General features: G+C 43.8%; 1 protein-coding gene across 1 annotated transcript; it reads left to right on the top strand.

Annotated features, from left to right (window-relative positions):
• The first annotated feature begins 1,038 nt into the window (after window positions 1-1,038).
• On the top strand, window positions 1,039-18,655 carry tead3a (TEA domain family member 3 a). Its single transcript, XM_080854222.1, has 12 exons — window positions 1,039-1,168; window positions 9,343-9,407; window positions 9,805-9,867; window positions 10,012-10,074; window positions 12,693-12,821; window positions 14,333-14,376; window positions 14,538-14,602; window positions 14,707-14,843; window positions 15,259-15,432; window positions 15,625-15,768; window positions 15,922-16,074; window positions 16,328-18,655. The coding sequence occupies exons 1-12, from the start codon at window positions 1,162-1,164 to the stop codon at window positions 16,439-16,441; spliced, it is 1,158 nt and encodes a 385-aa protein (XP_080710348.1). The 5' UTR covers window positions 1,039-1,161; the 3' UTR covers window positions 16,442-18,655.
• Window positions 18,656-18,839: the final 184 nt, after the last annotated feature.

Raw genomic sequence — 18,839 nt, 5'->3', positions numbered from 1 at the left:
CTGGTGAAAAAAGATGACTCAGTTGACTAGTAAAACGGAGAGCACTCATGGCCCTGGTATGAGGTGTGGATGTGGTGCTGTGTTGTCATAATTGTATTCCTGTTGCTGAATCTCTCACAAAATACTGAACATCATATCTGTGAAATGTATCCCGACTCAAAATCTGTCAGAAAAAAAAGTGCTGCGTCATTCTTTGTTGTGGTGCGCCTCTGAGTCTTTTGTTGACCTTCCAGGCTGTCTGTCAGATATTTATGAGTGCCTCATGGTCGGCGCATTTGCCCATGATGGCATTGCTTAGACGGTTTCCCAATGCCAAAGCTATTTATACCGGCTCATCTCGTGAAAGCTGTAAAGCATTGCCAGCGAATCTGATATCTTACCACCTGAATTGCAGTTGACATCAGGAGTCTTAAAAATGTGTCACCTTGCGTGGCAGGTCTGGCCGCGCTCGTTCTGCCCGTCCAGACAGACTGTTTTTTGTTGTTGTTGTTGTTGTTTCCTTGTCTGGTCTCCGCTTACTACATAAGCAGATCGACTGATACGCATCACTTGTGTCAGTGATCCTGGGACCCAGGTGGTTGGGATTGTTTGTTTATGGCGGGCTTTGGAAATCTCCAGCTCAGGGCAGCTCCGACCATCTTGAATGATGGTTGATTTCACATTTTTCATCAGTCTGAATGATTTAATTAACTAGCTACGCTACTCAGCAGCAATGAGCGAGCCCTTAGCCTCAAGGATCTCTCTGATAGCCTTAAACGAATATTCTCATGCAAGGCCAGTGGTATTAAATGTAGTTTTATCCTCCTTTTCTCCCTTTCTCTCTCTGTGTGCCTGTCTGACTCTCTTTGGTTATCTGTCTCCCCCTGTCTCTTTCTTTCTCTCTCTCTGTCTCTCTTCCTGTCTCTCTCTCATCCCCAATAGTCCTGAGTGCGGGGCTCTTGGTTGGGCCCAGGGGGAGCCGCCACCATTGCATCCAACGAGTGGAGCGGCAACGGCAGCCCAGAGGATGGCCGCGACGATGCGGCTGATGGGCTGGAGAAGGCACTGGACGGGGACGCCGAGGGCGTGTGGAGCCCCGACATCGAGCAGAGCTTCCAGGAGGCGCTTGCCATCTACCCTCCCTGTGGGCGCAGGAAAATCATCCTTTCCGATGAGGGAAAGATGTATGGTGAGTTAGTCGAGCGGACAGAACTGCAAGCAGCTACTTGGCCCAAGCATGAAAAGTGGTCTGCAGGGGTGGTGTATGTTCTATTAATTAAGAAAACTAATTACGTCAACATGCATGCTCCATTTATTGTATTCATTGAGTTTTATATATCCAGTCTTCAATTTTCAAAACCATAATTTGAAAAATGAATGGATTAATAGTTAGGACAGGTGAGTGTAATTAGTACTGTTGATTAAAATTGCTCTCTAATGTTTAGCCTTAAGTGGCAGTGCACTGGTTATAATGACGTTGGCCTCTGGACAGAGACAGTACACTAATGGCAATGATGTACTGTATGTCTCTGGACTCAGTAGTGAAAAGCTCTGACTCACTCTCTCAGTGGGGGTCTCTAAGCAGGTCCTTTTCCCATTATTGGATAGTCACTGCTGTGTCACTGTTAATGATTCGACACCTCTCAGCCAGTTACTGCCTCTTAAAGCCCTGAATGCGAGACATTCAAGTCAACGGTGCAGGGCCAACTGACGGACTGAGTCTTGGATGCCATATTATGGCTGGTGATTTAGTGTCAGTGGTCAATCCGAAGAGGTGGCTCCACTAAACCTTATGCTATGATAGAAGCCTTTGCACTGGTTCCCATTCCTCTGGGTCCTCTTATCTGCCTCAAAAAAGTGATTGTGGCAGCAGAGGTGTGATAGTATATGTGTTTGTGTCTGTGCGAGAGTTAACGTTCAAGAACTTTGTTGGGGCTGAAGGAGTTGTATTTTGACCCCCCTTGTCTCCAGCTCTAAAAAAAGTTATTTGGAAGTCGGCCCAGATTCCGATCATTTTTCCTCACTCGCGAGAGGGGACAGGCATTCCGGAGCAGCTCGGGCCTGGGCCCAGCCGTGGCCCGCGAGCTCTGAGCCGCCGTGACAGGATACATAATCCTGACGCGACAGAAGAGGAAGGTTTGTTTCAGCGGCCAAGCATTTTCTCCTTTTGTGGTAGTGCTGGCTGACGAGGCCGTCCTCTCCTCTCCGCTGGTCTCCCTCCTCCCCCTCCCTCCCAATGTCTCCTAGAGAGACTATCCCCTTTCAGCGCCCATCATACCCGCCACTGCTGCGTGTCTCTCTCTGTCTATCTCTCTCACTCTACCTCTCTCTCTCTATTCCTCTCTGTCTATCTCTCTCTTTTTCTCTACCCCCCCTCCCTCTGTCTCTCTATCTTTCTGCCCGGCCCTGTCAGCCTGACCTCAGCCCCAGCTGAGTGGTGTGTGCCACCCCCTGGCCCCCTATGATGTAAGGATCCAAATCGGGCCCCTGCGTCTCCCAACAAGCCCCCCCCCACTCAGTGTGCTCAAGTTCAGATGGCTCACTCAGGGCATGCTAGGGCCCAGACGGGGGAACCGTAGCTGCATCTGGAGGAAACATGTGAAGCGTAATAAACCCACTGGAGTTTTATTCTTTTATTTGTCATGTTATTGTCTGTGCCAGATCAGTGCTCCCAAATCTCCTCTGTCGACACTGCTGGGAATGACACAACTTTGCTCAGAGACATTAGGCAAAGTCTATTCTAAGTGCTATTAAACCAAACAGAAAAGTATATACGTCAACATATTTCATTCAGATATTGCATGAAATGCATTAGCCTATTGGTCTGTTATTGTCAGTAGTCCTTAACACTTATTCAGGTGACCAACCCACCTCCTGGACACCCCACTGAACACAGACTCGCTAAAGTGCTAACAGCCCTGTTAGCGAACCGCCACATTCCTCTTCTAACACACAGCCAGAATTGGCCTGAAATTGCAAACGTCTGAGATTCTCACCAGCAGTATCCCTAATGGCCTTTACACTGTGTGTGTGTGTGTATGTGTGCTGTGGTTGTCCTTGTTCTCTGTGTTATTGTGCTTAGCTGAGCGTTGCTGATATCTTTAAACATGTGACAGAGCGTGTGAGTAGACAGAGTATCCTAAGCCCAGGCTGAAGCTGAGTGAAGCTGAGTGAATGGTTTCATGTATGAGTGGAGGCTTGTGCTGTTCCTGTTGTTCTGCTCAGGAGAGAGCGCTGCGCTCAGGCCCGTCCCTCATGGTCGTAATGAACGCAGATGTCCTGCCGAGTTGGATAATGGGAAGCAGAAGATGTAATTGAGTCACCCCCCAAATTTGCGTGAAAGTTCATTTAACGACTCCGTTCCCAGGTCTCACCCAGCAGCCCACTGGCGCTAATGAGAGTTGTATACCATTCTTCACCTGTGAAGTGCTGCCAGGGTTGTTTTGTCAGGAATACCTTGAAAAGTACCACTTTGTTTTGTTTCAGTCAGTTTATGGCAAATGTAAAACGGCAGAGAGCATTTTATTTTGGTCAGCCTTGCTTTGCCCATGTCCTCTCCATCTGACTCCTCTATTTCGAGTCGGGTGGCTTGGCCCGCTCACAAACAGAAATGAGAATAGGCTCTGGTATGAAGATATGACATCACCCTCAGCTGCACGGCTCTTACCAGAAGCGCTGCTCGCTCACTCAGCGAGGGCTTCTCCCTGGAGAGATCTGGGACATTACTCTCTCTCTCCCTCTCCCTCTCCCTCTCCCTCTCCTTCTCTCTCTCCCTCTCCTCTCTCTCTCTCTCTCTCTCTCCCCCCCTCTCTCTCCCTGTCTGTCTGTCTGTATATGTCTGTTTTAAGCTGCTGTAGATACACACAGTGCTGGGTCTGGGAAGTCGTTGACTCAGAATCTTAAGACCTTGCGCAAAGGTAGCCTGGAAGAGTTAAGACCATGCTTTAGTCAAAGGAGTTGCCATTTAACCTCTTTGGCTTTAAAAGGTAAAACGTAGGTAATGGCCACATCTCCCCTATTCCTCTCTCTGTTCTATCTCTCCCTCTGTTCTCTCTCTCTCTATCTCACTCTCTCTCTCTCTACCAGTCAGCCTCAAATCAATGCAACCCCTAAAACAGGCAGGGAAAACAAGACTCAACATGTTTTAGCAGCATGTTTAACCCACATTGATTGGGTCTTGCAGGCGTGGAGAGATGGAGCGTGGTGAGAAATGGATGACCATTCACGTGTAAACAAACACTCACCCTCACACATATGAACACACACAAACACACATGAACACACACACACACAAACTGTAGCCCTGTCTGCCAGCACACAAACACGTACACATAAACATAAATACTTGTTGTACGTTTTATGGACATAGATGAGAAAGCGTGTGTTTACAACTTTAAAAAGAAGGTTTTGATTTGTTCCTCCCTACAGCTTTGTTCTTATCAGCCATCTTTAGCAGTGCCTGTTTGTTCTGTCTGACTGGATAAGCGTGTTTTTTTTTTTTTTTGGGAAATGAGAGTGGGGTTGTGAAATCCCTTCACTCCCTCCTTAGCGTGCTCTCTGTCTGTAAATCAATAAATCCGTCTTCCTGGATGTTTGTTTTAGAACTCGCGCCGCAAGGAAAGGTGTGGGGGGTACAAAGGTTTTAAAGTATGGCTGCACTTCATAGTTTCCTTGTGTAAGATGAGCCTGATGATTAGACTACATGTTCAGACGGAACTTAAAATAAGTAGTTTCGTTATCGATGATAGCTTTGATCATGTAAACATTTTCACACTTTACTTGTTGTATTGAGTGCCAACAGCAGGCTGCTGTGATGTTGTTTCATGAAATGGGGATAGTTTGAATCTCTGCCACAGAGCCAGCTTTTGTTTTGCTAATTGCTCTCTGCTCATATACTGTATCAGCCATAATAGGAAGCCCCTGGGGCGGTCGTCCCCTCCTTTAGGATGTGGGTGGCGAAGCTGTTAAAGTGCAGGTGTAAGCCATCTCTCTCTCTCTCTCTCTCTCTCTCTTTCTCTCTCTAACCGATGTACACAAAGTGGTCTGGAGATTTGAGCAGCTGCTAATCCAGATAATTTTGAGCACTGACTTGAACACATTGATGTAAAACTCAGATGATTGTCCTCAAGAAACCTCTTCTATAAGCCGGGGAGCGATTTCTAGAGGGGGGGGGGTTCATGAAAAAGAGGGGAGGGGGGTCTGTTTTGGCATCAGAAAACTAGACAATATCCATCCTTTAAAGTATTTATGGTAGTAAAAAAGGATTTATGGGGAGCGTTTTTGCCACCTCAGTCAGCTTCAGAGCTTTAGAGGTACTACTGGCGCTTTGCACATCTACAAATACCTATATTGGTCTCCAGTGACTTGTCTCAAGTCTTTCTGTTCAGTTCTATTTCTAGGCCTTGGTGAGAAGTGTGTCTTCCGTTTTGGATAAGGCCGAGCTGAGGCAGGGCCCAGTAGGAACGGTAAAGGGAAGCACCTTCTACTGGACGTGTTTCAGAGCAAGTGGGACATGGCGATTGAATTTTATTCCTTCCCTCTTTCTCCTGGCTTGTGCATGAAAGAGCCCTGGATGCAAATCAGCACTTTTCTTCTGGCAGAGGCTCAGTCAGGTCCACTATTTATCCAGACCCTGATATGGCATGGGTTTAATCAAGGGTTGGAGTCAGCACTGTGTCTGCGATGCATTGTGATGAAACTGATTTAAAAAAAAAAACTTGATTTCTTTGAAGGGTGTCTATATAGCTTTTTCTGGCAACGAAGTTTTGAGCACAGCTAAGTGAGGCACAGATTGATTTACTGTCTGTGATGATAGGAGCTCCCTGAAGGGGTAAAGTTCGGAGAGAGAGAGAAAGAGAGGGAGAGAGAGAGAGGGATAGGGACAGCTGTTTGTCTTCCTGTTCTGTGTGACTGATGTGTCGGGCTCCTTGACAGACCCCTTCCACCCTCCCTATATCGTTCACAGCTTTAGCGCACAATGGGGCTGCCCTGTGTTGGCCATTTGCTACTGAAACGGCACCAGCTGGCATTTGCCCCTCATGGCACTGTGACACAAGTCAATGAATGGGTAACAAAGAAAATAGTCTTAAAATGTTCGGAATTATTTCAAGTAATTTTAAATCATTCAGATATTTTCTTCTTATCATTTTTGTTGATATATGTATATCATTCACAAGCTCAGACCAACTTTCAACTGGAAAAGGTTAAATTAGATCATTGATAAAAGACACACTTAAAAGTAGTTTAGGATTTAAAACTCATCTGAGATATTTTTGAACTTTGTTCTTTGATGTTCAAGTTCTCATGTGATGGTGTTTATGAGAAGATTGTTATTGGGTGGGTACGTGGAGTTTAAGAGTAGCCTTTCACCTGCCGTTTGGTCATGGAAAACTCCATGAAACACAAAGCACTCTTCCACCGCCACCAATCTCTAGCTCTGTGATTCTCAATTATTGAATTAAAAACCCAAACCATGTCAGAATTATTTATCAAGAAATGATGGTTGTACACATGCTTTTCCTCTCTCACTATTCAGCTTTTCACATCTCTTTTCTTAACACATCTCTTGTCCTGTTGTCCTATTGTCTCGCAGGACCATGATACTACAAAGTCTTTGTGAGAGTACACGGTTTGTTTCCGCTTTCTTGTCCAAGCTGTGCACTGCATAGCACCCCAATTTTTATCACATTCTCCCTCAGAGACGTTAACGGGGTTTGCTGCTCTTGCCTCTCAAAGGCTACTGTGTGCAAGGTGCCCCTGAAGAAGCCTGGCGGGGACTTCAGAGGCGGCACAGACACTGGACCGGCGCCAGCAGAACTCAAACGAGTCGCCCTGCGGATCACTTTCTGTCCTGTGTGTCTTGGAGCCGCTTCAAAGATTCGGAGGGTCCTTCTCATTCAGCCTATCCCCACAGGGAGTTTAGGGTGGAGAGGTCGAGTGGGGTTGCTTTATTCAGACCCCCAGGCTTAGAGAAAGATCTCTGTGTGTGTATTACAGGTGCTTCATCACTTACTTATGGAAATACTTACCGGGCTTCTTTCTTTTTTTCTTTCTTTCTTTTTTCCTTTCTTCCTTCCTTTCTTAACCTACATGCATACCTTCTCACGAGCTAGGCCTACTACCCATTTTTTTATGATTTATTAAATATCTAACCTCTCACTTCTTACATATTTACTACCTATCTACCCACTACTTGCTGTGCTGATAGTTATGTCCACCTGTCATAACAGGGAGCGTGTTACTTCCATCTGCTGCTCTTCTCATCAGATTTCCATCTTCCAGTCTCTGGTCTGCTGATTTCTCTGGGCTGGCCATGTTTCCTCATTACATAACTGTGATTTAGAGACATGTGGGTGCCAGTGATTAGGTCAATTACCCCATGTGTTTTCTCTCAAGCAACTTAGTGTGTCATGAAGGTCATGCAGTGTCATGAAGGCCTGTGTTTTATCGCCACTCAAGCACCCCTAGGGAATTGAACTCTTGACCTTGGCAGTGCCCGACGCCACCAGATGAGATGGAGCAGGGCAGTGTTTTCAGTCTTCAGTGTTGCTGTTTTTGATGTAATTGAGGGTGTGCCCGTTTGGTGGTGGTAGGCAGCGGGGAGGCGAAAGGCCTCTTCATTGTCAGACCGTGAAGTTGGTTAACATGGAGGTGATGGACTTACTTGGAATGAGTGGAACGCTGGGGTTACAGAATCGGGTGTGGCAGGGGTCAAGGAAAGAACAGCAAGATGGCACTATTAGCATTTTCTAGGCGCATGAAGCAAACTGGTGTTAGCCACAGGTGTCAAAACAGACCCTTATCAAAAATGTTATATATTGTGGCCTCGTAAAGGAAGCTATGTAGTTTCATTATATTTTTAAAATCCACTGGACTTTGTGTCACTTGTGTGAAAGCAAATATTATCTCACCACACATACACTATTACAATACCCAACACATAAAAAGTAAAGTTCAAGTGAACCAAAAACAGTTTCACATTTTCCTTCGGCATGAGGTTTACATCCGTTTGGTGTAGAATCCAAATGGTATGGAATGCATTCATCTTCGAAGCCCCACACCTGCTGCTTTGCAGGAGAAACAACTAGAGTTGAGTGCTGTGGACTAGTCAAGCAGGGGGGTCCCTGTGCTGTTAGCCAAACTTTCCAGTGTTTTGATTTCCACTGTGCTCAGCACCTTAAGTGTCCCCAGGAACACTGAGCTGAAAGGAGCTGAGAGGAGTCGGCCAAAGCCCTTAGCCCTTAGCTGCCTTGCCACATTGTAAAAGCCCTGATTCGCACAACCTTTTTATTGTTGGACACGCAGGAGTGGCCTACCAGAGGTCTGTTGAGGATCAGAGGGTTTTGGGTGGGGGGTTGGGCTGGGGGTGGCGGTGGCGGTGAGGGGAGAGAATGAGACTGGCCATTTGGCTGTCAGTGTGCGTGGGGGTGTGGACAAGATTCACGACCACAACTTCACAGCTGCTTCCAAGGTCAGTCACGAAGAGAGAGCTCCCCGTGCGTGTCAGCGTCAACTTCCAGCTGCCTTTTCCCTCCATCTCTCCATCTTGTTCCTCTCTCGCAGCAGCACAAACAGGCACCTTTTACATCGCATGGCTGAGCGTCTTTCATAAATGTTCACTGCCAAGTGGTTGTAACGGTGAAGCAAATGTTTGGCACCGGTCACTCAGACACCCAGACGTGGTCGGTGGTAATGGGAGTGTGCTCCTGTCTTTCGTCATGGTTCTTAGAGTCACCACCCGTATCACCTGACCTATCTGTTACACAGATTTGCCACAGCCTTGATCTTTCAATAGCCTATAAATAGCCAGATGAGGGCTTGGCCCACCCTCCTCCTCCTCAGCCCAGTTTGATGCAATAACGTGGCCGTCCAAAACATATTTTATGAGTCTGTAGAGCTGCAGTGAATTGATATTTAAGAAAGGTTATGATTGGTGTAGCAGTGTTGTACGAATTCTGCAAATGTGCATCAACAGGAACCTTTAAAAGTGTCATGCCAAGAGGATTTTGAAAATCATTTTTGACTAGTAAATACCATTTAGTGACAGGAAGGGGGGGTTCATGTGAATTCAATCATATGTAACTGGAAACCCCCCAACATCCCAGATCACTGTTATATGCATACTTAGTCATTGGAAAGGACCCATCTTTTTTTCTTTTTACAATGACATACTACAGATATGCATTCTCTCTACTTTTTCAGCCAAACAACCTTACATTTATTCTGCCTTTACAATGGAGGTAAATACTGAGGAGGCTTTGGAAGACATCCCTCTATACTTTCGTTTTGTGTCTAGCGCCATCGTCTGGTGTTAACCTTAAAGTACATGTGGCTCACCTCTGCTCTCCCTTTTATGTTTTGCAGGTCGCAATGAGCTGATAGCAAGATACATTAAACTGCGTACTGGAAAGACACGTACAAGGAAGCAGGTGAGCTTGATAACTAATCAGCAGGCTAACTTATGACTGACTTAAGAAAGATATTGCACAGCATAAAGCGTAATTATTCCTCATTAAACAAGTTTGTCTTCACTTCACAAATAATTAATCAGCTATGGTGTGTGGGAAGTCATAAACGAAAGTAAATATTAAGAACTATGTGTGTTACAACATCAGGCATAATAATCACAGTTATCCAAAATCTATTGTCTCAGAGTGTTCAGTCAAGATGCATGCATGTAAATATGTCTAGGCTTCACTATGTCCATGCAGTAGATTAAAAGAGTTATGTTGACACTGAGGTTTGCTATCAAGATGAGCATTTCAAATGAACTATGAATGTTTTTTTTTCGGCTCAACATCTATCACCCTGTCTTACGCACCTCAGGTGTCTAGTCACATACAGGTGTTAGCCAGGAAGAAAGTACGGGAGTACCAAGCTGGCATAAAGGTAGGGCTCACCTGCCACCTAGTGGCAAGGGCTTGAAGGGGCTTCTCTTTCCTCCTTGGTTACTACTCCTCCTGTTCCTCTCTCTCTCTCTTTTCCCTTCTTTTCCTTTTGCTGCCCTCTCCTTCTCCACTCCTTCCTCTGCAGGTCTCTAGCCATTTGCAGGTTCTTGCGCGGAGAAAGTCACGCGAGATTCAGTCAAAGCTGAAGGTATGCGCTTGTCGGCAGGCTAACGGAAGGCTTCCAGTTGCTTGTGTCTGGGCTAACTGAGCTTGACTGCAGCAGGCTTAACAGAAGAGAAAAGCAGGCAGTTGAATGTGTGGACGTAACTGTAAAAGCTGACTTTTAACACATGCTTACACTTCATTACTGAGATGGTTCATGTTAAGGCTGGTAAAACACTTAGAGGATGTGGCATTGTTAGGCAAAGACCAATGCAAAATGATACAGTGACTGGACTTAAATAAGGATCATATACTCTTGGCCCTAATGGCAAAGCAGTGAATAGCTATTAAACCACCTAGAAATTAATAGAGCTTTACAGTAGATTGCGAAGACATCGACTTAACCAGTGGCTGCATCAATCGCTTTGGCATGCATGTAATGCCTTATGACACCCGTGTCTAACCCCTTGGCTGCGTATGAGTGTGTTTTTGTGTGTGTGTGTGTTCATGCTAGAGCTTGTGTGTATGTGTGTGTGTGTGTTTGTGCCCATACCTTTGAGTTAATTCCTGTGAGTCACCTACCTGTGCTGCTGCCAGCTGGCTGGCTGGTCGTTCTGTGCCACATATGCCATCCCTCCTTCTAACTCCTCTAATCTCACTACAGTCCTACACATCCTCCCTTTATCTTTCTTATGGACCCCACACTCTCTTTCCTCCATTGTTTTATGACTTTACATCAGATTTGATCTACCTATTTGATCTGTTCGCTGAGGGCCCCGTGGTCATTATGAACTGTATTACTCAATATCATAACACTCTACAGTTTGTATGCTGTGTTTTTGAGCATCAACTTGTTATTAGAGAGCAGCCGGAACCCCTGTGTTGGTTTCCATCACATTACACGACACGGGTTCTTTTTCATTTCTGCTTATTTCACTGTTCTAGATTTCAGTTTTCTTGCACACTCACTTGATGACTAAATAGCCTATGAGACATTTTGATAATGAATACTCATGCATTACTGTTTACTGATCCTTAAGATAAGCAGGTAACCAAGTGAAATGAAATATGTCTGCATTTTGTCCTTAAACCACCAGAATATCAATGCAATGGGAGTACACCATAATAATTAATTTTAATTATGATTAATTCTTATTTTATTAAAAACAGTTTTTTTCCTTATTGTGATCATCATTCGCAATGTGATGTGCATGAAACTGAATGTCAGCAAAGCACACATGTAGCATACAATGAATCCAAATTAAAAGAATGAATAATGCTTCGTACATAGCTGGGGCCCTAGTGGTCTCATCTGATATACTTGACAGCATTATGACTATCTGATCAGTATGATAACTGATTCAGTAACAAAACTCTTTTGACTCAAGCCAGAGTTGTAATATTGAATGTATAACATAGATAACACATACAAAGCGTGTATTGCAAGGCTTTTCTTTTAGCACAGTGCTTCAGTGCACAGATTTGCAAATATCTAAGAATTCAACTATCGATACAGACATTGTTATCATTCCCCATTAGTCATACACTTTCAAGACTATAAAAAGAAAACGTTCCTATGACCCGACTAGCTATTAATGCATCACAATAATGTTTTTTGTTTCCTTTAATTTAGGCAATGAACTTGGTAAGTGGCGTTGCTTTGAATAGCTTTGACTGTGTTGCTGCAGTATGACCACTGCAAAAAATGTGCTGTTCCTGCTTGTGTAGGAATAATGAGAGTTTTTGGCTTGGCTTCTGCTTCTGTCTTGTGTCCTTAGTGTTCCTAATAGGGGACTCTTACTGTGCCACACCTGCAAAAAAAAAAAAGTGCAACCAGTTTTGTTACTTATGAGCTGCTCCGAGGTGAACAGGAGGGTGTGGTAGTTTCAGAAGTCGTCACGTCCATCTTGCTTTACATAAGACACAGTACTGACTGAGATAGCGTTGGACTAGAGGGAGGCCTCTAGGGCATGGGAACCCATTCGACGGGTGGAATATTTTAGGGCTTCCGTAGCAACAGACTGTAAACATTGCCAGCGTTGAAAAATGCTACAAAAAAAAAATTCTACTTGTTCACTCATTTTAAAGAGTGTTGTCTTGATATGAAACCATCTCAGCATGTGAAGGGGGTATTTGTAATTTGTAGGTACTTATGTTATCCATCTAGATTTGTATCACATAGACGCTACACTGGCTTTGGCACGACACAAATAGGACGATAGCTTATGATAGTGTTGGATACATATAAGTACTGCATTGTTATAAGTCTCTGGTGCTGGTTAAATCCTATTAAAGAATTACGCAGAATGCTTTGGCTGTGACCTGTTTTCACTATAAACTTGACAAACTGTCCTGAAAGGCTTCTACTTCTGCAGACACGCTCAATGGCTTTTCTGTCCCTTTTTCTCACTCCCTTACCATCTGGTGCTTATCCCATTTACCACTATTTCAATTTAACCTGACATTCCACCTCTTTGCATAATGTATTTGCAAGGTCTTAACATGCAATGGTGCTTGTCAAAAATAACACGAAAGCATGTTGTCTTCCACTTTCTTTATAATTAAAGTGTATTATTATCAAGTACATACATTGAAACTGTTGGTCAATGTACTACTGGGAGGTCTTGGAAGCCTTGACCTTTCTCCCTCTTCCCTCTCCCTCAGGATCAAGCTTCCAAAGACAAGGCCCTGCAAAGCATGGCTGCTCTGTCCTCGGCTCAGATCGTCTCGGCGAGTGTGATGAAGAGCCAGCTGAGCCACATGACCCAGCCCACTTACGCCCATCCTCCCAGGGTAAGATACAGAGCCAGCCCACTTACGCCCATCCTCCCAGGGTAAGATACAGAGCCAGCCCACTTACGCCCATCCTCCCAGGGTAAGATACAGACCCAGCCCACTTACGCCCATCCTCCCAGGGTAAGATACAGACCCAGCCCACTTACGCCCATCCTCCCAGGGTAAGATACAGACCCAGCCCACTTACGCCCATCCTCCCAGGGTAAGATACAGACCCAGCCCACTTACGCCCATCCTCCCAGGGTAAGGCTGACGGCAGATTCAGACCATCGTTATGATACAACTCAATGCCAGTCTCAGTGCCAGAGGTTTTGATTAGTTCAAGTCTTAGTGTGCTGACATAAAGTGCTAATACGTAATATTAGTGAAAAAAGCTGATGAAAATTCATTTTTTTCAAATGTTGCCTTTACTTATAAGAGTCTCTTATAATGTCTTATAAGAACACAGAAGAGGTTTTTGACCATTCTTCAAAGCATCTCCTGAGTCCTTGGTCTTGTCTTGTGCGTCCTCCGCTTGAGCTCAACCCACAGGTTTTTTAATTGGGTATAGGTCAGAGGAGTGGTATGGCCCAAGCAAAAGCTTGATTTTCTGATAATTTACCAATTTTGATTTAATTTTTATTTGTGCTTTGGATTGTTGTCCTGCCGGAAGATCCAACCACAAATATACAAATACCATATTAATCGCTTGGTATAAGGTGCTTTTCTCTGTAGCCATCTTTATTTCAATGCCCAAACCCACATTGAGCTTGCGTGTGTGGAAAAAGCTAGGAAAGGCTTCTTTTTGGCACACCTTCAAAACAGTTTGTTGGCATGGAGGTGACATCTCCGGGTGGATTTGGAGACATGGTAACACCAAGATGCTACCAAGCTCTGCAGCTGTGGTCTTTAGCTACTTTTTAACTTCTGTGGCCGTCCTCTTCACCATGGCTGCTGGCAAAACAGCCCTGTGTCCTCTTCCAGGCTGGTTCATCATAGTTTTGAATTTCTTCAACTTAATGATTGCTCTAACTGTTGATATGGGTATTTTCAGTTGATTTTTGTATCCGTTACCTAACTTATTCAAGTCAACGCACTTTTGCCTTATTGTAATGGAATGCTCTTGAATCTTTCCCATGGTGATGCTAAGGAATTTGGGCCCTGTGTCGCCTCATTTTCATACCCCAGTTTAACAGGAAATCATTGATGACTCCTAAAAGTTCCTAAACACCTAGGCCAACTTCAAAATGGTTAAATGTAATTGGTTTAATGATTACCTTAATTGAGATTTCTTTGGGTGCCAATAAGTGTGACAATTGTGTTTTATTCTCAGGCTAAACATACCTCAAAGGTTGTTTTCAATTAAAATATAATATATAATAATATTATATATAAGCTTTGTCAATAACCTTTAGCAAGACTGCCCATAATTCTGGAGGGCACTGTATGTTGATAGTGATGAATACATATAGTAGTTTGACTGACTGTATTCTGTATTCTATAATATGCATATGTGTTCTCACCCCCAGTTTTGGCCCGGCCCCATCCCAGGACAACCTGGGCCCTCTCAGGAGTAAGTGTTTCGCTAACCCCCCCTCAGAAAAAATATCTGCCAAACATCTGATGGCCAAGATATCACAATATTGTTTGTCCAGTACTGTCACAATATGTGTCCATGTGTTCAATGCAATTGTTCCCCACCTGAAAAATCATCATTTATTTTCTCTGTTGCAGCATCAAACCATTCGTACAGAGCCCGTACCCCAGCCTCCCACCCCCAGTGCCCACACCCATAACTAGTGAGTGTTTGATGCTGGGATTTTGGTTGGGTCAACAGCAGGCACATTTGAGTTCATCCAAAAAAAAGACAGCCATGTTGATTATTTGTCTCCATTGTTTTCAGGTTACGAGCCTTTGCCCACCCCACTCCCTCCGGCAGCGACAGCAGTACCAGTGTGGCAGGACCGGACCATCGCCTCATCTAAACTGCGTATGCTTGAATACTCTGCCTTCATGGAGGTGCAGAGAGACCCCGACACAGTAAGCTGATACAGTCATCTACGGCATCATTAAAGTGAACCTATTATGCTCCTTTTCAGTGTTCGTCATTTTATTTTTGGGCCCAGTGTGCTGATTGGTCAGCTAGGTGGGCCATAAGGATTGTGTTACGAGATTCCCTCATCATGTATCAAAGGAAAAGGGCTGAAATTCCAATAAGGCATTCCAACAAGTTGGCCTTCATACAGTATTACTGATGGCCTCTAGATATTTTTAGTAGCCCAAGCTTATCTGATATAATGACGACTCTCCTCTTAAAAGTTTGTCGCACTCAAGTTTGAATGTCTCCTTGTGATCTCAGTCAACTTCAGTGAAAAATCTTTTCACCAGTCACTCACTTGTCAGATTGTCAGATGTCCTGCTGTACCAACTTAGTGTTCCTCTTTGTCCTCCACAGTACAGCAAACACCTTTTTGTCCACATTGGGCAGACAAACCCCTCTTACAGTGACCCTCTCCTGGAGGCAGTGGACATTCGGCAGATATATGACAAGTTCCCCGAGAAGAAAGGAGGGCTGAAGGAGCTTTATGAGAAAGGACCACAGAACTCCTTCTTCCTTGTTAAGTTTTGGGTAAGTGGCAGTGCCATCGCCTCTCTGCTGCCCCCCTCAGGCAGGGATGTACTTTGGCATAGAACTTGCAGAAACATGACCTAGTTCAATCTCTCTGATACATTAAACATTTAAAGAAGGTCGTTGCACCCAGTGCTGTTGTCTCCTAATGGCAAAAGAGTGGCCTGACTGGTTTACATTTGCCTCCTTCAGGCCGACCTTAACAGCAGTGGAATCCAGGATGGTCCAGGCTCCTTCTACGGTGTCAGCAGTCAGTACAGTAGCTCAGAGAACATGACTATCACAGTCTCTACAAAGGTCTGCTCCTTTGGCAAACAAGTTGTAGAAAAAGTTGAGGTAAGTACAAGGGGATTTCATTTCATCTGTGCCCAATTTATATTTTATTTAAAGGTGTAGTCAGTGTATTTTGTTAGGTAAAAAATTATTTGAAAACAGTCAATACGTAGAGTTTTCATATTTGACCACGTTTCATTGCCATTGTCCCATCAGACAGAGTATGCTCGTATGGAGGGTGGCAGGTATCTGTACCGGATCCACCGCTCGCCCATGTGTGAGTACATGATCAACTTCATCCATAAGCTGAGACACCTGCCTGAGAAGTACATGATGAACAGTGTGCTAGAGAACTTCACCATCTTACAGGTAAGTCCCATAGATGTGTCAGAATACCTGAGGTTGACATGACTTAGTGAATCAGATATTGCATCGAGCACACTCAGGTGCATATTGGATGTTTTTGATCACACAATTTAAATATATTGAACTACATTAATAATAAATAAATGGCGTGAAACAATCGCTTAATATTAAAATTATAATCAAATGACTTAGAGTTAAGTTAGTTCGGGTGAACGCTAGCCTAATAGAATCTCTTCTCCTTTCTTCCTCTAATCAGGTTGTGACAAACAGAGACACCCAGGAGACCCTTCTGTGCATAGCTTTTGTTTTTGAAGTGTCTACAAGCGAGCATGGGGCCCAGTACCACGTCTACAGGCTTGTAAAGGACTAACGCTCCCCTGCAGTGGGTCTCTGGCCTACCGGACTGGAATCTAGCTCCTCATAAACTGCCTCCAGATCAGTCAAACCAAACACAGAACACAAAGGGATGCAGAGCTCAGACAATGCTGACATAGAGTGAAGCTGCCAAGAAAAATAAAAGTGTGTATATTTTATAGAACAGTGGGTATTTTTCTATGAAAATCACTGCAGGTTTTGTAAAATAGGAACTGTATGAAATTGAAGAAAAGCAAAAAAAAAAAAAAAAAAGGCAAGCAAGCAATGTTATGCACTATGTTGTGTAAGGGCAGTTTTTTATAAACCTATTTAATTGTTTGAAACTTGCATAAAAGGTTGAATTGGTCTCATGCCTTCAGTGGAGATATGTTTTTAGGGATGATGCTTCTTACTTTTCATCATGGTATCCCGAGAGTTGAGATAGTGAAGTGATTTTTTTAAGAAGAAGGTAATTTATGTCTTTTGTTATGATGAAGAAGCTAGGAAGTAGATGGACAAAAGGAAACTCTTAGAGCACATTAAAATTAATTGTGATCTCATCAGATGTTCAGTCTAGAGTTTGAACATAAGTAGGAGGTGTGTTGACGTCATAATTTAACCATTTGTGATCCATCTGGGGTGTAAAGAGTGGAGTTTCCTGCCAAAATGCTCCACTACCTCCTAACTTCAGACAGAGTATACTTTGAAGAGGTCGATACACTTTTTTTTTTAGCAAAACAGTGACCTTGAGTGAGTGATGGAGAGAAACACATTATATGTGTTTGATAGGTACGTGTTACAGTAAGACAAGATGCAGTGCTGAGATTTGATTGGTGTGTTGTTGTCCGCATCACTGCAAGAGGGCAGCAGGTTGTCACTAAGTGACAAAATGTCAGTTACAGTACATAGGGTTATTGTTATCATTTTTCTTTTTCTTTTTTAGCTTGACATCTTTAACCATTAATGTTTTAACTGCAAATGTGTCAGGTGACTATTTCTACCTCCTGGTCTTGTGTATTTACTATGCATGGCTGCAAAGGCCGTATCATCAACACAGCTGTTTGTGTGCCAGGAGCCGTGACTGGAACCTGAAGCCTCATGTGTTTTTCTACGAGGGATATTCTATCAGCATTGATGCAAGCACTGTGAATCTCTAACCAGGGTTCGTGAAATATACCAAAATGACAAGCCACTGTCCTTGGGAACATTCAGTATTTTTTATCAGATTTGGGTGTCTAAGACGTAATTGTTAAAGTACATGAACAAATTGTTTGAGATGTTGTCAAATCATGTTACAGGGTGGAAAATGATATGTTAGTAAAGTATCATATGGCATGATGCCCCGATTCTACTCCAGAAGGTGATGCGCAAAAAGTGATTTCAGTAACAGTGCCGAGAGTGTGCAAAAGTACAGCACAAAAACAGTGACCGGCAAGGCATAATGTATGTCCAGACAGCAGTTTCCCCCTAGAAGGGACTGTGCCCTCATCCACTCGTGAGGTTGCATTGGATCAGGGCCTAGCCCATAATACTGACTACTGTCTGGGTGGCTCCCTCAGAAGTACTCAGGATTGCTCACACACTTAAGGGTGCTCAAGAAACATCAGTTGGGCTTTATTGAGTATAAAAATGTTAGATGCCTTTAACCTCCTTTTGGCATTGTGTGCCTCCAAGTTGTGAAACTATAGTTATACTTGCTTGTTTTCCATTTCTGTGGCCTTCTGATTTTCCATTTTATGAGAGGCCTTCTGAATTTTGTTGTACTTCAGTTCATTAGATCTGGAGAGAACATCCCTAACCTGAGGCAGGTTTCCAAACTATGTCTGGCAGGTTTCAGTGGCCTTACTTGTTCAGAAAGCATCATGTATGTTTACCATGTTAAGTCAACCCTTGAATTGCTCAAATAACTCCTCTCAACATTAAACCATGAATAGCCTGGGACTGACCTTCTATATAGTATTCTTAATGAATGACTACACTACAACTCTTCAACTCTGGATTCAAGCTATTGCATCAGTGACATTTGCCTGTGTGACGTTAAATTCAACATGGTACAGTTGTTGCCCATTTTTGTATATTCATTCATTTGCCATTTAACTTTTGCCTTTATGCATTGGTGCTTTCAATACCATTGGTACTCTTTTGTTTATATTGTGAGGGTGGTAACATTGAACTGCGTTTTTTTGTGAATTTACCAATAAAATAGCAAGGTTCGATTGAGCCATTGTTTGCTGGCAACACTGACAATCCTTGGAGTCATTGCATCAAGTCATCTGAATACACAAGGCTATTTGTACAGCATACCATTACTACCGGTACATACAAAGAATGTCATGACTACGTTTCATTGACGTGATGTCATCGACCTTTGAGAATGTGTGCGCGTGTACCAGTCTAGTAAAGAGCATGTTCTG

The sequence above is a fragment of the Sprattus sprattus genome (genome assembly GCF_963457725.1).
Source record: "Sprattus sprattus genome assembly, chromosome: 16".
Lineage (NCBI taxonomy): Eukaryota > Metazoa > Chordata > Actinopteri > Clupeiformes > Clupeidae > Sprattus > Sprattus sprattus.
Note: the sequence above shows the minus strand (reverse complement) of the source record. Positions and strands in the feature narration are given on the sequence as shown.